This window comes from Chenopodium quinoa, unplaced genomic scaffold (genome assembly GCF_001683475.1).
Source record: "Chenopodium quinoa cultivar QQ74 unplaced genomic scaffold, ASM168347v1, whole genome shotgun sequence".
In the NCBI taxonomy this organism is placed as follows: Eukaryota; Viridiplantae; Streptophyta; class Magnoliopsida; order Caryophyllales; family Amaranthaceae; genus Chenopodium; species Chenopodium quinoa.
In genome coordinates, this window is record NW_018744745.1 from 1882052 (window position 1) to 1906880 (window position 24829).

At 33.8% G+C, this 24829-nt stretch overlaps 2 protein-coding genes across 3 annotated transcripts; both read right to left on the reverse strand.

Annotated features, from left to right (window-relative positions):
* Nucleotides 1–6371: 6371 nt before the first annotated feature.
* LOC110703654 (calmodulin-like protein 1) lies at nucleotides 6372–7474 on the reverse strand. Its single transcript, XM_021881448.1, has one exon. The coding sequence runs from the start codon at nucleotides 6940–6942 to the stop codon at nucleotides 6520–6522; it is 423 nt and encodes a 140-aa protein (XP_021737140.1). The 5' UTR covers nucleotides 6943–7474; the 3' UTR covers nucleotides 6372–6519.
* Nucleotides 7475–7566: 92 nt separating this feature from the next.
* Nucleotides 7567–23887, reverse strand: LOC110703653 (enoyl-CoA hydratase 2, peroxisomal-like). 2 transcript variants are annotated; one of them, XM_021881447.1, is made up of 12 exons: nucleotides 23736–23887; nucleotides 23567–23627; nucleotides 20920–20942; nucleotides 15698–15803; nucleotides 14687–14757; nucleotides 12827–12899; nucleotides 11758–11797; nucleotides 10749–10821; nucleotides 10291–10441; nucleotides 9990–10060; nucleotides 7993–8166; nucleotides 7567–7911 (listed from the first exon to the last, which is right to left on the reverse strand). In XM_021881447.1, exons 2-12 carry the CDS (start codon nucleotides 23615–23617, stop codon nucleotides 7824–7826), a joined length of 921 nt encoding a protein of 306 aa, XP_021737139.1. In that variant the 5' UTR covers nucleotides 23618–23627; nucleotides 23736–23887; the 3' UTR covers nucleotides 7567–7823. The 2 variants fall into 2 exon arrangements, with proteins under 2 accessions (XP_021737139.1, XP_021737138.1); XM_021881446.1 differs by having other exon boundaries at nucleotides 23567–23646; nucleotides 23736–23885.
* Between the last annotated feature and the right edge of the window lie 942 nt (nucleotides 23888–24829).

The following is a 24829-nucleotide window of genomic DNA, read 5'->3' on the forward strand; positions in this document are numbered from 1 at the left end:
AACTTACTCTTTCGAATTTCGCCTTGTGTTGTTGAATTTCATAGTGATTGAACAAATTTTGCGATAATCTTGTAAAAATTTTACAGTTAAAGCTTTTGATAAAAGAGAAAATGTAACACTCCCAAATTAATCTCTAATATTAAGAATAATAATCCAACTTTAGGGAGTAACATGGGAGTATTACCGCCACGTGAGTACTTAAAGCTTAATAGAGTTTTGCAGCGGAAAATAGTACTTAACTTTCATTAATAATAATAGTTTGATACACTTTCAAAGTAACTACACCACTAATACTATGTTTACTAAGTTAAACTAGGTGATCACCGCCCAACGTTTCCAATGCACCAAATAGTTCACGTTGTTCGATCGCCACTACCTATCTACTCATCAAAGTGATAAGTAGGGCCAAGCCAAAACAAAACGTACAAATACGTATTAGCCAAAATGCTATGTACATACAAATGCTAGACATGTAAAATCAATTTAATTAATTAAACATGCTTTCGAAGAGATTTAACTTTAATAAATCATAATTTATCCAAACCATTCACGAATCGAAATTCATGTATAAAAACTTGTTAAAAGAACCAATTTCCGAAATAAACAACTTTCCAAGGATAATTTCGAACAGGATGGATCAGTCCATATTTTCATAAATCATTTTCCCATCTAAGTGTGCACACCCCCAATCTAGTAACTCCTTTACATAGTGCTATCAAGGGGAAAGACTAGGTCATACAAAGTCCATAGTCTTCAACTTACTCAGCATAGTGGGAGTTAAAAATCCAAAGATCCAAGAAGTAAATCCTGTTAAATAAACTTTCCAATATCCTATACTCGGGATAATTTAAACAATAAAACTTCCTTTTTAGAACATCTTGAATATCGATACAAGTTTATAATCAACCATATGAAATATTTAAACATTTGAGATCAAACACTTAAAACATGTTTCACCGAAATATATTTCACAATCATTTAAACATGATTCGAAATCACTTAACATGTAAATCACATTGCATATAAAAGTCACTTTTTAAAAGATTTAGCCACGTGTACGTACCTTGATCCTTGCAAACAAGCACGAGGTTCTTAATTACAAACTTGAAATCGCTACTACATTAAACACAAGGTCCTAATAAAAAACTCTTCGACCCATAAACACGAGTACATAAAATGTGGACCATTGACTTAGTTGTGCACGAGCAATTAGTTTAACTCTTATAATACTATTTATACTTTCAAAGTTTAAGAAATCTTTTTAATGTTAAGAGGTCAAGTTAGTCATAATAATAATAATAATAATAATAATAATAATAATAATAATAATAATAATAATAATAATAATAATAATAATAATAATAATAATAATAAGAGTAGTGCATATATAGATGTATGTAGTATGTATGTAGCTACAATATGTGGTGTAGGAGTGATGATAATAATAATAGTAGTAATAACAACATAATAAATAGTAGTAGTAGTATGAATAGTAAGGTAGTACTCCCTCCGTTTTTAAATACTTGTTCCACTGTCCATTTAGGCCATTTTTAAATACTTGCTCCATTTCCTTATTTGGAAAGCTTTTACAATATTTAATCAGTTTCTCTCACCTAGTGGTCCCAACATATATTCTCTCTCCTCTAACTCTCTCAACTACTTTTGCTTTCTATAATTTTTTATTCTTCCACCAATCTCACTACCTTCATATTTTATTATTTTCTCTATTTTTTCCTAAAACTCCGCACATGGAGAAATGGAGCAAATATTTAAAAATGGAGAGAGTAATTGATAACGATTATTATAAGATAACAATGAAGATAAGGATTGGAAGGATTTATATGTAGTAGTATCATATTTGTAGTTGTAGTAGCGGGTCATCAACAACAATAGTTATAATAATAATAATATGATACATAAATTTATAAAATAGGAGTATGTAGTGCGTAAGGTAGTTGTAGCATATAGTTGGAATAAAATCATCAACCACAACAATAATAATACTAATAATATTAATATTAATAATAATCACGCATTGTAGTAGTACTTAAATTAGAGGTAGTAACTAGTTATTAGTATTAAAACTAGTGGAGATTAAGCTAAGAGATTAAATAATTAAGGAAAAAGTAATGAGTGGATGGTGTCACATTTGGTGGTCGGGGGCTGCCGATAGTGGGTGGCCAGCTGGCGGCAAGTGGTGCTCGTGGTGGAGTTCACTACCACTATATGAAAGCTTAGAGAAGGTGAATATAGAGAAGGAAAGGGAAGGGAGGAGAAGATGGTATGGTCACAATGACCTCCATCCATGGCTATATATAGCCCCAACTCAAGCACTATTCCAACCGATTTCATAAATGCTGTCAACCCAATTAATGAAGCCAACCTAATAAATGTTGTTGGCCTAATAAATGCAGCTGGCCTAAAAAATGCTGCTGACCCAATAAATGCAGTCGAGCTAATAAATGTTGTGAATATGAGTAGTATTAATATAAGAGTTGACTTTGATTACAGAAGGATGAATAATTTGGTACTTGTTAGTTTGACTCGGAAGTAAAATACTGGAGGTTGAAATTCCGACAACTTTGAGTTGACTCATATAATTATAAAGCGTAATAAAATTATATCTTTGTAAAATCATATATGGACTTAAATAGATATTTTTGTATAATAAAATATTTCGGAAAAATCCATAATTAATAATTAGTAAATAGCTTAAAAATACGGGGTATTACAGAAAATGGCAAAGAATTGGGTGTAGAGAGAAAAATTAAAGAGATGAGTGAGGAGAGAGAAAATGATTGTTGTTGATTTTTTTTTTTTTATTATATAATATGTGGGGTTGGAGGATTAATTAAATAAGTTACTGCAAATGAAGATTAGAGGTTAGTGGGTGGGGCCGTGGGGGGGTTAGATCAAACGACGTTTTGTAGGGGGGTGTAGGTAGATGACTCTACACTAGGGTGTAGGATTCACCAATTGCATTTTGAGTTGTTGGCTTATAAATTCTTGGTTGTTGGCTAATACATTTTGGGTTCTTGGCTGATACATTATTCATATCAGTCATTCAAATGAACATATCGGCCAATTGATGTCTGATATCAGTCAACATCAAAGCTATATGAGACATTAATAAAAAAAATGTATCGGCCAACGAAAGATAGATATCAGCCAACAACATGTACTTATCAGCCAACCAAAGGAACATATCATCCAACGAATAAAACATGTCAGCTAACAAAAATGATGAAATCAACAAACAAAGGCAACAAGTAAGCCAACAAAATAAAACATATAAGCCAACAATTAAAATATACCTATCACCCAACAAATAAATATATCAGCCAACTAAAAAAACATATAAGCCAAATGATGTCTGATATCAGCCAACAAAAGGAAAAAAAAAAAACATATCAGAATAAAAGGAATATATTAGCCAACACAAAAATCGTATTAGCCAGCAAATGAAATATATTTGCCAACACATAAAACATGTAAGCCAACAAGTAAAATTTATAAGCACAGCCAGCCGCACGGAAATTTGCATGTGGATGTTCGCATGCAATAACTTCTCTTGGTTGAATAAAATAAAAACTATGCAAAAACCATATATCACCAAAAAAAAAAAAATTAAAAAAAAATTAAAAAAAAATTGTCATCTAAATATCGCATATGTTGTGACTTGTAAGATAGAGGTAATATTATTAGTGGTGGTTACTTCAGTTCAATTATTGACCTAAGCAGGCCCGGCTCTTAACCGGTTTATCCTCATACACGTAACAGGGCCCCCAAAAATTAGGGGCCCATAATTGCTTAAAAAAAATCGCTGACATATATATTAAAAAAATAAAAATATCTACTTTACCCATCCATTCATCTTCTTCCCGTAAAAACCTCTATTTGAAAACCAAAACCCAAAAAATCTTCAATTCAATCTTTCATCTTTGACTACTGCCTTTTAATTTCCCAAACAAAATTAAATTCGCTCAATAATTATCTCTCCTAAACGGCTAATTTCCCTAATTATCTCCAATTTACTTAATTTTTTCTCTATTTTTTAGGCAAAATTGAAGAGCAATTTATACTCATATCGGAATCAATGACGATTCAATTTATATTAACGGCCAAATTTTTATTTATTTATACCAATTTCAAGATCAAGCAATACGCACAAAAAAATATTACAATCTTCAGTTTTCTTTCAATTTTTACTCAATTCAAAAGGGGGAAAAAACGTAATTGGAAGCACTCAAAAGTCTGGCGAATTGTTCTTGTTCGGTGGATCTGGAGTAGTGGAGTGCAGATGTTGATTACTTGATTAAAGATCAGGTTGTATCTATCTAAATTTTTTTTTTGTTATTTTAATTTATGCATAATTGAGGATTTTGCTTCAAAGAACGTTAGAAGGATGACACTTTTTAAATAAAATGTTTTTGTTATTTGTTGTTTTTATTGAATTATTAGTAAACTTAGTATATTTTGGCTTTATAATTTGTAGTACTGTACTAAAAAAAATTTTCTTTTTATAATAATAATATTTTTATCCTTTTATAAATAGTCCTTTAAAAATTTAAGGGCCCAATTTTTATAATTAGAACAGGGCCACCAAATTGCCGGAGACGGCCCTGGACCTAAGGAATTGTTTCACACTTTTTATAGTTTGTATATTGAACATACTCCAATGGATTCATCATGATGATTAAAAATTAGGAAAATTTGCCAAGAATAATACCACTTTTCACCGGTCTTCCAATAATAGAACCACATTTGGATTATCTCAAAATAACACGACCTTTGACATACTTCTTCTATAAATAGAACAAAAAACCGGTAACCTGTTTAATAGGTTACATTGGACACGTGTCGCGTTGTAATTTGTTAATTTTTTTAATAGAAAAACCTTAAATTTAAATAAATAAAAAACCATCTTTCCTGTTCAGCAACCCCCCTCCACCTCCACTCCCCTTTCCCCCTCCCCCAGCCTCCCTGTTCAGATCCTCCCCTGTTAGCCTACCACTCACCGAGAACAACCCCCCCTCCACAGCCTCACCCTCGAAACTGCCCTCCATCCCACCCCCACACTCGAACAGCCACGTATCCCCACCCACACCCTCGAAATCGCCTCAAAGCCACCGCCTCGCCCTTAAAAACTATCTCAAAATCACCGCCCTGCCCTTGAAACCGCCTTAAAACCACCACTCTGCCCTCGAAATCGCCTCCCAAACCATTTCCCTCACTTACTGGAAAATTGAGAGAGATTAAAACCTTTTCAACCACCTGCCGGAAAAGAAAGAGAGATCGAAACCTTATCCCCTACCAACCGAAATAGAAAGAGAAAGCTTGCGTGAAGGGGAGGGGGGGTGTCGAAATCTGGGTAGGGAAGGGAGGGGGTTCAGAATCGGGAACATGGTAGGGAAGGGGGACCGAAATCGGGGACGGGGTAGGGAAACCGGAATCGAGGATGGAGAGGGGAGGGGGCCGGAAACGCGGATGAGGACGAGACGGGGGAAAAGAGGGGGCCCCACGCTGGTGGTTTCCGATTAGGGGGGCTATTTTAAAAAATGGAAAATTGATATAAAAAAAAAAGACTAATCACATTGTGACACATGTCACAAGTAACCTATTAAACAGGTTACCAACAGGTCACGTTCTATTTATAGAAGATGTATGTCAAAGGTCGTGTTATTTTGAGATAATCCAAAGGTGGTTCTATTATTGGAAGATCGGTGAAAGGTGGTATTATTCTTGGCAAATTTTCCTAAAAATTATGCTTCGTGATATTTAATTATTGACTTTACACTTCTCTTTCTCATAATTGGCTCCTACACTGCAAATAGGGGATTAGGTTTTTAAAATAAGTATAATACCTTCAATTTGAATATAGAAAGCATATCCCTACACACACACACACAAAAAAAAAAAAGAAAAAAAAAGAGAGCACACAACAAAAGAAAAGAAAAAAAAAGAGAGAGAGCAAACACTTCATATATGCCAATACGATAACAACAAAAACAAAGCATTAATCCCAAAATGATTTGGGGTCAGGTAACTTGAATTGTCATAAGAAATCGTACGATATAAGGAAAGAGACATACTCCCTCCATTTTTTTAAGTGCCCAATTGGGGATTTTGATAAAACCCTAAAAGGTGAGCTTAATTAATTAAATCACGAGAAGCAATAGCCCAATTGGGGATTTTGGACTATTCGCTAAACAAAATTTGATTCTTGTTTGTGGTTTTTAGAATCGTCTCAATGAGTGAATAATTAATATTTAAAGTTTTGCATCGACATGCGTGTCATGTTACTATAAGACACTTAAAAATATGAAGGGAGTAACAAGATAATTAGATAGCATATATGCCAATCTTAAAAAGATAAAAACTTTAGAATTCAAATAAACATATAATAAATCTTCTTAAATGTTAATGAAGTACATTTACATTCACAATATGACATCACATTAATAAAAACTTAAGTAGGACAAATTTGAAAACATTCTTTAATGTCATCTTGGAAATTGTCTAATAACGAGTCATAGTACGAGTCATCATAGCTATAAACTCATTCATATTTATGAAGCCATCACCATCCGTATCAGCTGCTTTTACCATATTCTTGCAATCTGCGAGTGTACATCTCTCTCCTAGCCTCTTTAGCATTTCATGCACCTCCTCTGCACTTATCTTCCCATCTTCATCCAAATCAAACACGCGAAACGCATTCCTTATGTCCATAGTCCTTACACCACCTCCATCTTTGTGCAATGCCATAAACTCTTTGAAGTCAATGTACCCATCTTTGTTTGAGTCGGCTACCTGAAATATCTTACCGACTTCTCTCACCACACTTTCATCCTTCCCCATGGCTCGGAGTATGGCCTTGTACTCTTCTTGCGATATCTTCCCATCTTTGTTTTTGTCAAATCTATCAAACACCTGACGCATTTCATCCGTGCTTGGCAGGAAGATTGGTAAGATGTTAGAGTACTGCTTATTGCTGAAGGAAAATAAACGCTTTGAGTTCTTTGAGAACTTGCTTCTACCATACTGAAAATCGAGGAATTTCACGAAGACATGATTTTGAAGTAGGAAGGATGGAAGATAGAATCAGACTAACGATGTCCTTTATAATACAAACTTTCAAGAAGTATGGCGGTCAAAATATTCTGATGCTAAAGACTGTAGACAGGAATAATACATAAACATTCATGCACCTAAATTATGTATATATAGGAATATAAGATGCTATTCCATGCTTCTATATTCCTTAAAAAGTTGAAAGCTACCAGGGAATAGAGAACATCAAATGGGGTGGACAAGAGATAGTTGAAGAAACAGGAATCGTCAACCCAGAAAAAGATGGAGAAATGAAGCAAAGAATATAATCATCAGCACAATTCAAGAAAATTTTCCAGTTATGCCATTCCCACATGCTTCATCTAGGGTGTTCCTTTACAACAAGTTATAAATCTTTTTTTAAAAAAAATTAAATTAAATAAAATAAATAAATCAGATGATTCTACTTGATCATCAATCAAGCGAAAATATTCTCTGAACAATCAATCAGAAAAAAATAAAATAAATAATTAAATTTATGTTCCCATAGAACCAATATTACCAATACATGTACATATTAGGTTTACAACATAATTGAATTACAGATTTTGATGATGAAAACAACGGAAAGAACACCCTTTATTGTTATTTCACTAAACAAATGCTTAACGACCAAGTTCAATCGAACCTTTATTACCTGAAAGTAGCACAACCTCTGTACAGCAATATAAAGACAATACAGTGATACTGTTTGATATATAGTTGATAATTCACAAATGCGAAGGTAAAAGATTAAGATCAACATGACCAGAAAGCACCACTTTGTTTCTCTCCTTCACGTTTACCTGATATATAACCCTGCTCATTCAAGTAAATAATCAGAAAACTAGACCCAAATACACCAGTTTTATATCACTTTAAGTTAAGTTGCAATCATACCTCAAACCCTCAAGCCACATTTCTGTGATCAAAGTTTCACCAGGGAAGACATGCAGAAGAAACCGACCTGATAAACTCTTGACCATGTCTGAGTTCCCTTTGCAAATGCATTTAATAATAGCTCTGATTGCATAACCAAGACTGCAGAGTCCATGCAATATAGGACGTGGAAACCTGTGCAATATAGACAACGTACACATCAAACACATAATATTATAACAGAGAAATTTACGTCAGCAGCAAGCTGAACACCCCTCCTCCAACACGCGCACACGCATGCACGATTGCACGCACACTCACACACACAGTACTTTTCTGGTCAGAAGGGGGAAATATGAGAAGGAAAAGGGAAGAACAAGGCGTATGTAGAGTACATCAAAACTAAATACTTCCTCAGCTTCATTTAGTTGACAGCTTGACACATTTTCTTTAGATATGTTTGCCAATGCATAATTTCAAGTATTAATATCTTCAATTGTTAATAAGCAAAAATTATCAAAATAATAGATATTTAGAAAATAGATTTTGAGACTAATCTAACTAGATCCACATGACTATGTTTTTTGATTTTAAACAATAAATTGCAAAAAAAAAAAAAGAAAAAAAAAGGTTAAAGTAACTTATGTGAATAGTGCTTTAACGTCAAAATGTGTCAACGAAAAAGAAATGGAGAAAGTAGATTATAACTTAATACGGTGTAAAAACGAAAGGAATTCTTGAGCCTTAAAGATTAGATGAGTGGAGCCAGCAGACCAATGCACCTAGTGTGATTAGATATTTACATGAGATGAATTTTTAGAAATTGTCTAACAGAGTACTGGAGTAAAAACATTCAATTTGAATCAGTATTCACTTTTTCACTTCCATGGCATGAGATGACAGGCTTATCTAGAAGGCCAGGAATATAATGGTGTATGAGATCAAAAAACAGATTTGAAGCACATTCCGAAACCATATAGAGCATTAGAGCGTGCAAGCAATCACTATGAAATGATATCACTCATAATAATTTTCTTTTTTACAAGATCCACCATCTGAAGATGATTCATTTAGCTGTAAAAGTAACTTCCACTAAGTGTGAATATGTCGACATAACATTCACAAGTGAGGCAGTAAAACATAGAAGAGAAGGTTTTGTGTAGAACGGACTCACGTGAGACCGGACTCAACAACAAAAATCGATAATATTGTCTTATTCGTGATAAAATTTATCTTATTCCTGATAAAAAATATCTTATTCTTAAGTAAAATAGTCTTATTTCTGATAAAAATTATCTTATTCCTGACTAATAATTTCTAATTCCACACAAATATTTAACCAATTAATATTAATCTAATACCTACAATAAACATCTAATACCTTGCCCATCAGATTCACACCACCTATTGTCAGTGTTCTATTCATCCCCTTGTTCTCCAGTGATGTTTGTATGTGTTTATGTGGATTTGACTCTGTTCTATTCCGGGGTAGAAGGCGGCTAATAGACCGAAACAGCAATGGCCCACGAAATCGTCTTCGAAATCGTCACCGTCAACACAAGACACCATTGAAATTGAGGTCGCTGAAGTTCTATATGGGCTGATAAAGCAATCTCAAGCCCCATAGTAGCAAGACGGTGGGATGATAAATGATTTAGCTAAATTGGATTCTAGATCTGTTCAAGATTCTAAATCAATGGAATTTGTGATGAATTCTCCCTCTTTTACGGACCAAATTGATGGAATTTGTGATGAATTTCTCCCAAAATCGAAACAGGAGAGAGATAATGAAAGTTCCGAAGGTACGCGAATGAATCGGCCCAAAGGTCGAGGATGAAGAAGCAGCAGCATTGTTCTCAAGTCCGAACTAACGTGAGTCCGTTCTACACAAAAGTTTTGCCAACATACAAACCAAACATCCATCTTACCCCTTCCTCACTTAAATGATTTAGGGATAGACATGAATCACATATGACTAGTCACATATACAAATGAAATTATCATCAAGAAAACCATACCCCGCCGTCTCTGCAACCATAGGATCAGAATGCAATGGATTATAATCTCCAGAGAGTCTGTATAGCAATGCCTGCATACCAGCATTGAGGAATATTAGCAATTGTTGTAAATTAATTCAAATTCTATAGAGATTTCATTATCTTAAGTAAGATAAACACCACATGAGTTACATGTACACGTCAAACAAAGATAAGTCTAAGTGTATTAACATTTTATAAGATGGCTTCAGAATATATAAGTGAAACAGGACATGATCAATAAGTCATGTGATTTAACAAAGAATCAACTAGAAGAACAAACCTGAGATGGTCGAGTAACATCCTCAAATGATGCAAAAGGTTGACTTTTGGGGATCTTAATGGCAGGAAGCTGGGTCCCTGAATAATTTGTGAAAGTATAGGGTGGAGAAGACCTTGAAAAACCACCAGCACCTCTAAAATAGATTGTGCTCCTGAACAGTAGAAATTTTAAACCCAGTCATTCATGTAAAAGAAGATTGACATGTACTCCCTCCGTATTTTGTTTAAGTGCCCTAGTTTGACTTTGGCACTATTCACATGCCGTACGCTTTAAGCCTTTAACCAATGTCTCAACGCATAATTTCCAAATATCAACTTTTTATAATTAATACTTATGGATAATTAAAGATATCATTAGTCAAAGTCGTGCATAGGCAAGTGTGCTGGTCAAACTGGGGCACTTAACAAAAAAAAAAAAAACAAACAAACAGAGGGAGTACCATTTAATAAAGCACTAACCTGTTCATGCAAAGTGGTTCCTTAGAATCTTCATCAAAGCTTGTCATTTCTATTTCCAGGATAGCTGCTTTACCTACAAAAAAAAAAGTGCTGCACAGTAAATCAGCTTATCTAAGTGAAAGTCATTTTAGCAGTAAGCTTTGAAAAAATCATCTTCTGTGAGCTGCCCTTTTTTTTCGTCACCCAAAATTGCTTGCTTGCTAATAAATTAATCTCACTCTTTTGTGGAATTAACACTGATCTGAAATTATTTATATTTGCATCAAAATCACCAAACAAGATCAACATTCATAGAGTACCAGGTATCCGTATCTAACTAAGTCGAATTCTTCAACGAAACAAACTTCTCTCTACTTGACATTTATATACTCCCTCCGTCCCTTAATACAATGCCTCTTTTAAGCATTTATTCCTCACATAATAAAGAGAAAGAGGCATTGTATTAAGGGACAGAGGGAGTACTTCGAACTTGACTGCACATTGTCACATAACTATTACAAACTTTTATTGAAAAACAGCCTAAAAGCATATATTTATGTAGTAAAACCGCTTAAATCCTAAACTTTTGGGTGTTAGAATTTGATTTATTAATTAAGTTTACTTGATAATTAAGCGTTTTAGCATTACAATAGCACTACTCTGTAATAATTTAATAGAATTTGATGCTTAGGGAGTTTCAATCTAAAAAAAATTAACATTTGTTATGAGTCAAGGGGTATTTGGTGCATACGTTTACAAATCTCTGGGGTACATGTTCCATTTGAAAGTTTTTAGAGGTACATAGTGCATTTTTCTAAACCTTAGGGATACACAGAACAATTTCCCTTTTTCACCTTATTTCTGAAGATATATAAATACAATTTTGAAAATTAAATCCCAAGATTTTGACTAATAACACTTAACTTCAAATACAAGTTCTCTTGATTTGCAAACCAAAATCAACTAAAGCTCTAGATGCCACTTTGTAACTGTGGATTTTTAGAAATAATGTTCACAAAGGATTTCAAACCTTTATCATGCAACCCAGCAACTCTTGTTGTGTTTCGTATCTGCATAACAAAATAATAGCGAAATTAGCAGCTGCTGCAACTAAACATTCTGAGAACTAAAGAAAGATGTTAATCTTGAGTTCCAAGGACTTGATTTACTGGAGGCGAAATGGAGGGGAAAAGTCAATGCAACAAGATACAGTCCCTAAAAATTTTAGCACATAATACAAATGCATTACAAGGATCCTCGGCCTCAGTTGAGAAACAGGAATTAAATAAATAATGTGATCATCAAGATGGTATCTTTGAGAGTTATACAGACTAGTTTTGGATGGCACTTCTGATGAGAGGCCTTTGTATGTGTGAGAGAGAAAAAAAAATGAGAGGACTTGACTACATTGTCCAAAAATAAGTATATAGGACACCAAGTGTAAGCAGTATAATCATTTAATGCAGCTAAAGAAACCTTATACAACATAAAATGTCTAGCCTAAAGAGTATTTTTATAGCTTGGCATGCTATTCTGAACAGCTTACATAACAATTCAGTAAAATGTCTCTAGTGATGGGCAGTGTATGTTACGTGATGGGGCTGCAGAGTCAACTGTACATCTATTCTCTGCTATGGTGAACATTGTTTAAAGCTGTTAGAGTGCTAGGTCAGTTCTGAGGTTTCAAAAGGAGTTGCAAATCTTGCAATGAGCTGCAAAGACTTGCAAACAAAAGCAACTAAATCAGAAGCCAAAAGGCTTGTTCTTTGAAGGATCAGTTAGCTTGGCAGATCAGAAGGTATTTGCTGGAGCTCTAGTTGACAATGGCATTTTGTTTAGAAATGAAATGTTGAAGGTTTCTTGTAGAAGTTCAGCTGAAATGATGCAGTTGTTTCTGTCGTGATCTGAGGTTCCTGCACATGAAGGGTCTGTCCTTCAACCCTTCCAAGAAGGTGGGGAGTAGGTGACACCGTGACAGTGATACTGACGCAAATTTTGGAAACTAAGCCAAATTGCATGATGTGTAATGGTGTTAGTACTACCTCTCATTGGTAAGTAATAAAGCGTATTTGGCCAAAAAAAAAAAAAAAAACCCTTACACAACTGTTCGATGGAAGTGGCCTGTAAATTTCTATGTATTGTTGTCCATGCAGGAGAAGTCGTGGATCATACCTGAAATGGACCATAAAATACAAAAACTCGATTAGGCTTTCGTCATAACTAAATTTTGAATTGGTGAAATCTTTACCCCTTCTGTTTCTCTTTTATAAGGCATTTAATAATAACAATAACAATAACAATAATAAATAAATAAATAAAGTTGATTAGAAGTCATTCTAAAATGCTATTATAACATTTGGCGCCATCTTGTTACATCAATGTAAAAAATAGATTCATTGTACGATTGCCACGGATTTTTAATATGCTTAAAAGCTGTCAACATACACATATCATGAACATTTGCTTTAACTTATCGTTAACAATTTAACTATCCTAGATGTATCATGCACACGTAGTCCTTTTAGAGTTCCAACGTAAATGTATTGTATTAAACCTCACATGCATGGTCATTAATCTCATAATAATATAAAGATTTTATGACATAATAAGAAAAAGGCACTAAAGTTGTTGTCACACAACCATTTAAGCAGGATTTCAAAATATTATCTCTATAATGTAAGCCAAGAGCTGCACAAATGGAGTCCACATGAAAGGTCAATTTTGTCTCTCATTATTTCACCAAAATTTTCATCTTACAATACCAACTTCCCTTTAAAAAGTAAGTGTCAATTCATTTCGTGCACAAAGTCAAAGATATGCAATCAATAAAACAAACTCATGCTAATATGAGAATTTAAAAGACTACCAATACCACAAATGCAAAAGGCCCTTTTCATGCATGCAATAGATGAATAGAAACGAAAGGAGTATAACCCGCCAATGGATCACAAATTGACCAACAACAATACAATAACAAATATACACTTCCTCTGTTCCAAATTGGTTGACACGTAATCCCTTTTGGAAGCTTTTTTAATCGACACATTTCAATTTTGGTATTTTTGTAAGGTTAAATGTCAAATTTACCTGACTAGTGACTACTCTTCTCTATAGTCTCTCTCCTCTCCTCCCTCAAACAAGCCACCACCATGGGATTTTCTCACTATATCTACCAACACCCAAATTTTTCTCTCCTCCATCCAACCACCACTATTGTCGGTGTTCTCTCTCCTCCCTCCAACAACCAGTGCTAGCTATCTCTGTTGTTCTCGTTGCCTACTTCTAACTCCACCTCCATTGCCAAATTCTTTACTCTTTCACCAACATACCCTCGCCACCTAGTCTTTCCTCCCTTTCTTCCTTTCTCTCTCTAACCTATGTATATAAGTTTTCCATCTCCAGTTCCTCTTTCAATTTTATGGATCTCTTCCTTAATATTCTTTCTTGTTGGCGTGAATCTAATGGTGGAGAAGCAATAATGGTGAGTTGCAACGAGTGCCGTGTTTGAAATAGAAGACAAGGGTTTTGATGTTGTAACTAAATTGAATAGAGGATGATGGTTGATGTTTCAGCAAGAGGCAATGTGTGACAGTGGTGAGGGCCTGATGGCCTGCATGGTTGAAGGCAGTTGACGACTTGACGGGTGTGGACCGGTAATAGAGATGGAGACAATAAGGAAAGCAAGAAGATAGGGTTAAGTCAAGGAAGGTGAGGGTTGTGCCATGGTGGTGACTGCCTGACTGGTAATCTGTTGATGAAGGAGAAGGGTAGGTGGGTTAGAGGCAAGGGTGGGTAATTATGTAAGGGTATTTTTGTACTTTACTTCACACTCTCACCCTTCTTAATTTGTGTACCTAAATGAAGTGTGTCAATTAATATGAAACAGAGGAAGTATGTCTCCCTGGTTATGAGGTATAATTAAAACATATGACGTAAATTAAAAAGAATAAAACACTCACTCCATTCCTGGAATATTGAAAAGATTAGTATCAGCACTTAAAGATAATATAGCTGCAAAAGTAGGCAAGACCTGCACGATTGTCAATAAAGAAATTCAATGTTACTGCATCTGTTTCTATTTATCAGCTGCAATTTAATAGTTACAGAAAATATGATCTAGATTAACCAAAGAAACAAGTCAAATCAATGAAACAAGATTTCTACCCTCAATCACTACACCACTCCCAAAAATTTAAAAAAAAATAAAAATTCAGCAACATTTATAACCAAAAAAATGAGAAAAAAGTTACTCATTGGAAGCCAACAGAACACTGTTACTGAAGTGGAACAATCACTAGTACAAGAAACAAATTTCTTGTAGGAGCTCATTTTGCTTGAAGGATTGAATTTTTCACATTATACTACTACTTCAATCCTACTTTAGTTTGTCGCAAAATTATTAATCACCTTCCCTAACAAAATACAAATTTTTGTAATGTGCATATCAATTGGGATTAGGGGAAGAACCGAAGAAAGAAAGAGCTTGATGTAGAAAGGGGAACACTTGTTTTTTAGAATAGCTTTACTTTCTTCATACGTCCTAGCATCAACAGAAATCTTTGCAACCACAAGATATCAATTGAATTTGAAATCACATCATCAAAAGCCCCAAAAAGGCGAGTGCCTTGTGCATTAGGTTGTTGAATCTGTATCTTCACTCTTTAAAGAGGAAATGATACTCTTTAGGCAAATCCTGTCTTGTGAAAAACCACTCCAAATTAATCAGATTTTCCTTGACATTTTGACAGTATGTTATGCAGCAAAAAAATCTGATTTATAGCCGTATAGGCTGTATATGCCTAAGAAAGCATATTATTGGAAAAAATAATTCTAGGAAGTTCAACTATAATCCTATATTCTTATATCATTAACTAAAAATGAAATACATGATAATAAACATTGAAAAAGGTAGCAACAACTAGTGAAATAAATCGAACAAAAGTCATGCAGGAAAAAGGAATTATCAGTACCTTGATGAATTGTTGACCATCACCATGGTAAACATACTTCAGTTCATTGGCATCAACTGCGTTAGTCCCACATGCTCCGACACCAAGAGCATATAAAGCTGCATCTCTGTATTCAAAGAAACATTCCAACTACTGTGAAATGGAAGCCAAAAGACATATTCTGTAATACATCAACCCAGAACACCCATTGTGCACACCTACAGTAGAAGAAAGCAGCAACAAACCACAAGCAACTCACAACAACAACAAGCACAAGACAACTAAATCAGAGCAGAGTTACTTTTTAGTGGCTCTATTTTGGCAGCAAATGGAAGAAGACAAAAGTAATTGTTATTAGCAACTAAGGCTTAGTCACATGTGTAGCATGGTAGCAAGTTAAATAGCAAGAAATAGGGAGAAAAACATTCATTCAAAAAGTTGTATTAGTTTAGCCATAGTAGCTTAGTTGTAACCTTCAAAGCCTTTTAGCTATATCAATTAACAGTCAACCTTCTTCCTTACCTTTCATCTACTTTCTTATCTAAATTACCAACTTGAGTACGCAGTCCGTTGCATATTCAACATACTTAAAGCATATGCCACTCTTATACTAAGATGGAGAATAATAATCTTTTTTATCTAGATAGAAAATAAGTAATGCTAATTAGTTATAAGTGAGAATACTCCAATTTAAGAAGACCCGCACAGCTTTAAGAAAGACTAATGCAAACATCTTATGTGTAATCATGGCAAATACAACTTTAAACTAGGCCATATAATATACTATGAAAAATGGAAATAAATAATTCCACCTTTACTCGGTATTCCCAAAACAATCCCACCTTTTGATTATTCCAAATCAAGACATAGTTCTTCTTTTAACAATCCCTAATCGGTTTTCTTAGATTGGTAATCTGTTAGAGGAAGTAACTTGATACGTGTCATTTTTTAATTAAGTTTTATTTATTTATTTATTTTTATTATTATTAACAACCCCTTCCCTTCACTCCTCTTGCCGTTTCACCTCCATCACACCACCATTGCCAATTTGCCACTGCCATCACTACCTTCTCCCTCCTTTTCACCCTCATCATAATATCACCGCCATCGTCTCAATCCTCATCCCTTTTTCTCTTAACCCTCGCGCTCATAGCAACCTCTTTGCGAAAATTGTCAAAAATTAAGCATATGGGGGTCGGGTTGATCTAGATTTACAACGACCATACTCAAATTTGACCTCCATTACCTTAATTTTGTAACAAAGTACCAGGTTTAATTGGCTATGGTGGAACCAACGAATTTTATTTTTTTTCGGTGTGTCGGATTCATGGGTGGGAAGGGTGCGTGGGGATGGTTATCAGGTTATGGTTGTTCAAGGGTTTCGGGGTGAGTAAAATTTCGCGGCGACAAGAATGGAGCTAGGGGTTTTCAGTTCGCTCTTTGATCTTTTATATAACGCTAATTTCTCTTCTTCCATAGATGCTTCAACTTATGAGCAATATTAACAATGGAAGTTGTTCTGAGAAGATAGAGATGGGACTGAGGGACAAAAGAGGAGCTGATTAGGTTTTGCAATTTTTTTATGGTGGTGGACTAGTGGTGGGCATGGTGGGAGGAGAGACTTAGAGAAAAAAAAAAAAAAACAACTTATTTAACATGTAGGTGAAAGGGATTGTTAAAAGAAGATCCCTATCAAAGGTGGGATTGTTTTGGAATGATCGAAAGGTGGAATTGTTTAGGGAAGAACGAGCGTGGGATTATTTATTTCCATTTTTCCTGAAATATAATGTGACGCAAACACACAACAGTTGAATCTTTACTGCCCATCTCCTTAGAAAACTACCTGGTTGAGTGGTTCCCTGTCGTTCTCTTTCTAAAACTACAGAAATAACACTAGAAAGAGATATTACTCATCCCCACAAAGACAACCTTATAAATTGTCTGTCTTGAAAATTCCAGCCATCCATTCACAACAACCAATGGTTTGCCAAAGGCAAAAGATGAGCTATAATGGGACCTTAAGAGACCAAGACCAGCCTTTGAGAAACATTCAATCCACCAAACAAGCTCAACCCAACATATAAAAAAATACAAAGGAAAAGTATGCAAAGTTGTGTTGTGTCATGTGTGTAGTCTCACAAAAAGGACCAATAATTAGTACTTGGCCTAAAATTGACTACTTGCTTTGGAAACTAAATAAATTTGAAAACAAAAAATTCCACGCACAAACAAATTCCCAAGAATCCAATAAGAAAAGTTTAAAAATAAATTAAAAAAAAATTATTTTAAAAAAAAATCCTAAAGAAATTAGGGCACTATTTTTTTAGTAAGTTTTAGTCATTTTGCCTTTCTTTCTTGCAAAACAAAAGTTATAAAGTCTACAGACATTAAGCAATTGATTATAAAGTTTACAATATTTTAAATTTGATACTCCCTCGGTCCCTCCTTCCCATATTGTTTTTCCCATTTTTCATTTTGTGACACCCAAAATAATCTTCCCATTTTTTCCCCTTTTATAGGACACTATCAAAAGACCAAATTTCCTTTTCTTTTTTTTTTTATTTTTTTATTTTTTTATTTTTTAATTCACTCAACTACCTATGGAATTAAGGCTTATGGGATTGAGGTTTTGATTGATTGATTCACTCAACTCACTATGATACCCTTATATTTTCCCTAAATATATGTGTAACCACTCATGTACATGTACTCTTTGCTTTTTCATGCACTTATTATTTGTGCCCCACTCACATTTAGTGTATTTTTCTCTATTTTTAATGCACTCCATGTACTTCCTCCTCCCCTTTCTTGATTCCTGTAAAATTTTCAGTGGGAAAAACAATATGGTACAGAGGGAGTATATTTTAATTTCCATAGAAATATTAATTGTATAGATTTAATAAATTTAACTCTAAGTGATTAGAAGTAATAATAAAGCCCCTGTAAGATAGAGTTCTAGCTTCATCCCTAAAAGAATGTCGGCAACCTTTTCATCTCAAAAAATATCTAATGCACCTGCAAATGCTCCATATGAGACCATAAACAAATCCAATTAACCGCCATGATAGCAACTTGTATTCTAAGAATCTGACACCAATGTACAATATCAAAACAATAAAGCTTCCAAACTCCTCACCACCAAAACATGGAGTGGACATAAGGAAAAAGACACTTATTGGGTTTGCATCAGCAGTGTTTACTGTCGATTTTATCCAAACATGCAGCCCGGATAAATACCTAGTAAATACCTGAATCAAATAATCATAATTTTGACAAAACCTCAGTCCAAGATCTGCTTAAACATTACAATCTACTATACGATACATTAAAGGTGGAGTGAGGATATGAGTTCCAATAAGCTTTCCTCCGTGAGCTATGTTAGAAAAGACATAATATTGAGGGAAACTACAGAAAAAAGACTAAAAGATGAAGAATGATATGCCTACCCAAAGTAAAACAATCCCTATCCGCATCAAGAAGCTTCAAATTTTTTCCATCACTAGGTCCCAAAGGGAGTCTATTTCTCTCAGCAAACAAGATGCCAAAATTAGTGAGTTACATATAGATCCTAAACCTAGCAGGAAGCGAGATAGATATCAGGTCACAGACCTAAAAACTTAGAAAAATGACACAAAATGAGTAAGAAAATAAGATACCTAATTGATCCCACTTATCAAGGACAACCTTATATTGATCTTGATGCCTAAAACCGCTAAACACCCGAAGAGAAGTAAATATCCTTATTCATGAAAAGCTGTTCCACTAGAAAATCCTCTTACTTGTAAGTAATTTTAAGAGGGATCCAATATGCAGCCCAAGCCTACATACAATATTCTTGTTACACCATATCCTGATAGCAATTACTCTCCCATTTATAGCAATTTTGACCCAAGCCTGTCCAAACATTCCCCACAGAGTCAACCATCAATAATTTTCTAGCATATCCAAAAGAATTTGATTGCTCAGAAGCACAGGTAAATAATCCATAGTTACTACATTGGTATCCACTCAACATAGCAGACTCATGGTGATCCAGCATGACAAGACTAAGATTAACATGACACAGGAAACAAAAGACTCAAAACTAATCTCGACACAGCTACCATTGGCTTCAAGGCCAACAGTGAAGACTAACTTCCTACAAGAACCATCCAAAGAAATTATTTCAGTGGAAATATGGTTGTAGCTTTTATTACTATGTGCACAAGATAAGAATCCATTTGCCACTCTTAAACATTTCCACCCACTCCAGAATCCAGATCATCCTTGGGCCATAGTCTTCTATAATTCTTAGTCCTCCAACATTTTTCCAAAAGTCTGAACAGAGAAGCAAATTTCTTTTTTTTTTTTTTTTTAATCCATAAATAATTAGATCTCACAAAAACACAAACAGCATCATGAGTGGTAAAGTGAGCTAAATAAATCTTTAAAACAAGTAAAATTCCATCTTATCATCTGTGAATACCAACAGATTAACACGCAGATCAAGGAAAGAGAAAAGTAACTTTTTAACAGATAGATTGTAACAGAAGGGTAAAAGTTAATGAGCATTCGAGAGGCTCAATTCTATCCCAAACAACCAGATAACTCTCTGAATGTATCCCCTCTCTGCATCTTATCCTTTAAGTTATACTACAGCAAATTCCACACAATCTATCAAATCCCTGATTATACTCCTAATTATTTTCTACCAAATCCCCTGGTTTTTCTCCAAATCATTCTCTATCAAATGATTCAAATCCCTGGTTTATTCCCAGCTTTCCCTGATTTGCCCTTATCAGTACGCCTTGCATATGTCAACCTGACAGTGGCCTTAGGCAGGTACATAACACCATCACAATGTAGAAAAGAAATTATCTAAAAGGAGGCAATCCATCAAACAAAAAAAAAACTTGTTTTGTACTCCCTCTGCTCTTAAATACCATCATTCTTACATGGATCTGTTAAAGTTTGATTGTGGATTCGTGGATAGTAGGAGACTATCATAAAAGGCAATAACTTTCAACAATTCATTGACAATGCCAACTCCCTTCGGATTCCACAGCTAATTTACTACACACTAGAAAGAATGAACTCGGGATGGAAGCATGTTAACTCTGTTGATAATAAGTTCTTTTTTTATTTATCTAAAAATATTAGTTTTTGGTCTACAAAATTCTGTGAAAGGATAATTTCTCGACACATGAAAAAATTTGACAGAATAAGGAACAAAGAGAAAATAGGGGCATAAAAGTTAAAAGTACCTCTCAGAATACTGATATTTCGTCTGCAAGCAGCATCATCATTAGTCACATGTATCATCAATTCAGAACAAAATGACAAGTCAGACAACATAAGGTAAGTAAATAATAGATAATCGAGTTGTTACATTCACCTAACAAATGGATGGTTTATATGAGTAACAGCTTGTTTAATGTTTAAGTCACATAAGATAGACATCGACTACTGAATCCATGAAAGTCAAAAAGTCATGTTAAAAACATGTTGTAAATTAAAAAAAGTAAAAGATAGGTTGATACCCCCTGTAGTGCACATATAAATCGTCTCACATTGAACTATTAAAGAAGATGTGAAATATTAACCACTTCGTAAGCTTGGAAAGCTACTCTATCGATTTCCAATTGGTTTTGGAATAAAACCTCTTTTGGGCTTGTAGGTGGTAAACTCCCCTAGATAGTTAAAACTTATTTTTAATATTATTTTAAATTTAACATGATACCATAGCCCATGTTGGCCCCTTCTAGATCTAGATCAAGGAACTGGATAAGAATTTGACTTTATTGAATGTCCAAATAAGAGGATCATAGTTAATTATCTTTCCGGTGCGCTCTAGATTCTAAGGGCCCTCACGTGTGAAGGGGAATATTTGAATTTCCATGTTGTGCACATGCTAGTTGTCCAACATCAAAGACGAAAGGAATATATAAGCTTAAGGAACAACTCCTCCTATCCTCATTCATATCTACTACTTTTTGGCAAAAATCTATCATACAAGATGATATCCTATAGTGGCGATTTTGGAAAATAGACATTGTAAATAAAGGGAATGTAATTCGACAAAGCGCTACTTGCCAACATGAGAAGAAAATAGTCTATCTTTTCCTTAAATTTTTCACTTAGATATATTGAACACAAGTTCAAAAAGTTCTTCCATTTTACTCCCTTCAATCCTTTTTGTTCTTCTCATTTGGAATTGAAGTTCAAAAAGTTCTTTCCATTTTAGTCCCTCCAATCCTTTTTGTTCTTCTCATTTGGAATTGTGAAGTAAATTAAGAAAAGTGAATCCTATGAGTGAGAAACAATTAAAGTAATAGAATTCTAACTTCACATTAAATAGTCCTACCTTTTAAAACAAAAGAAAAATGTAAAAGGACAAGGTAATTTATGTGGTGTTAGAAAAGAGAGAATAAAGACAAAAATTCAAAATCATGCATGGGGAAATTCAATTAATGCAAAATGGTACTCTCTCCGACCCTTAATTAGATGCTTACTATTCTTTATTATGTGAGTAATAAATGTTAGAAAAAAGCATCTAATAAAGGAACACAGGGAGTATAAAAATTGTACGAAAAGAAATAAAGTACTAACTTTTGGCACATTCACCAAATATATAAAGGAAAACTGTAGGAAATTTTTTACCATATATGGAAAGATTCCGAATAGGAAAAACATTCTCAAGCTTCTTAAATGAAAAGAACAAATAGGATAAGAGCAACTCCAATGGTTGTAGTTAGGGACTTGCTTGCAATATTAAATAATTCCTAGCTACTAGCTTGACCACTGGAGCTAGAAAATGCAATTAGCTTGGCTAAGCTAATTTGCTTGAAAAACAAAAAAAATTATCAAGATTTTTAAAAGAGAGATTAAATAAAATGAAATATAAAAAGTTAATTAAGGAAGTGGAATTCTTTTAAATTGTAAGCTAATAGCTAGTTATTAAAGTTCAAAATAGCTAAAATGACAATTAGCTTAAAAGCTTATGTTGCATGCCAAACTAATTGTCTCATTGGAGTTAATTTAAAGGAAGTAGAATTTTCCATATACGGTTAAAAATCACTATTTAATTTTCCTTTATTTATTTAATAATGTGCCAATATTTATTACTATTTCCCTTTTCCATAAGATATTTTTACAATTTTTCACTAATTGAATTTTCCCATGCATGATTTCAATTTTTTATATCATTCACTCTTTCCAAACACCACATTAATTACTTCTCGTATTTTTTTTTAGATACATCACTTTCCTTAATAATTAATAAATATTCTCTGTCTCTATTTTGCATAGGAGTCCATAATATCAAAAGTGATGTATAAAAAAATGGAGGAAGTTTTTAAAATAGGAAGAATCCCTATTATTTTAATAATTTTCACTCATCAATATTTACTTTTCGTAAGTTATTTCCAATTTCAAATGAAAAATTAAGATATAATGAGTCTACATGATAAGATGAATCTAACAAGGACCATCAAAATATTTTTTTTCCTTAGGATTAAATTATAGTTGCACCATTCCTCCCAACTCCCTCTTTCTCTCTCCTCTCCAACATTCATTCTCCATCTCCTTCATCCAACATCAATTTTATGAGATAATACCAAAATTCTTTGACTTTTCTTCTACCAACAATATCATTGAATTAAACAATTCCGGAATTAAATTAGAAACATAATTCACCAAACGCAAGAATTAGATTTGAAATTCGTCAATTATAATGCCAAAATAGAATTCCAGTAAATTCCCAAAGAACGCAATTTTACGTTACTAGTATAATCAAAATAAAATTCATCGTATAAACAATAAAATTAATCATAAATTCAACACATTAACAAAGAGGAAAAATTGATTGCAACAAAATTATAAACATAAGAGTGGAATAAAGGATGAAATTACCTCAGGAAATTTGTGCGCAAGGACGAGCTCAGGATTGATCATTATATTCATACCTCGAAAACTAATTGAATAATAGAAATCTATATAATTTGATTGAAAAATTGAATAAATTAAGAAATGAAATAAGTAACTGATTGAATGATAAAAAATGGAAATGTAACGTACTTACCCAAATTAATTACGTTGAAACAGATGTCTCTTCTCTACCTAATGACTTAAAGTGAGTAATGACTAATGAAGTAATGAGTGATGAAGTGAGAGCAGATTATATGGCGAAAGCCCAAAAGTCACACCCCCGACCCACGCTGCTGAAGCGGTCCTATACTCCTATATCAATAAAGGACATGATTTTTAATTATATACTAGTGTGTGTCCCGGGCGATGCCCCGCCCAAATTGCTAGTTTGTACTTCTTTAACTTGATAATTATGTTCAAGTGTTGTATAGCTAGTGTGTGATTTGGGCGTTGTCCCGGACGTTACGATTTTTTTTACTACATATGTATTTATTTTCTAATCTTGTGAAAAATAAATAAATTAAATAAACTCTAATTTAAAAGGAATATATAATGTTAAATATGCAAAATTTAAAACACAAATAAAAGTTGGTGGAGATGGTAAGTGTGTAGCATTTATTTGTGTGAGGTTGAGGGTTCGATTCTTAATAAAACCATATTTTATTAATTTTGTTAAATGAAGTCGCAAGCTTACGTGTTGCTGACGTGGCATTATGACATGTTGTCATATACGTTGAAGAGTGCCACGTGGCACCGTTCCTTTAAAAGGAACGCCTTTTAATATATAGTATAGATTTTGGGCACTTCATTCATAATTAAGATTTGATGGTAGGAAACTGGGGATGTCGGATCATGCACCGTAACCTCCGCAACCGTAACCGCCCACCACCTTTGTTGGGTGCATGAAAGGCTAAAATCGTATCACCTAATCAAAAGTAATTCCTAAATCCTCTAACTAATGTAGATAAAGAAGTAGGGTCGAATCCACAGAGAAACGAGTCTTTCGATTCCTAATTAATTAAAATAATCTAGATTATAAAGTAACCAAAATATTATAATCAAAGGAAATAAAACTACTAAGAGTAAAAGTAGGAAAGAATAAAAGTAGGAGGAAAAACAATGAATAAAAGGCCTATGGCATAGGTTCACCAATAAATAATATTCCAAGGTAAAACATAATAATCAATCATCAATGCATACATTAATCAGATCATAAAGGGTTTTCGCTATGTATTACAATCACACAAT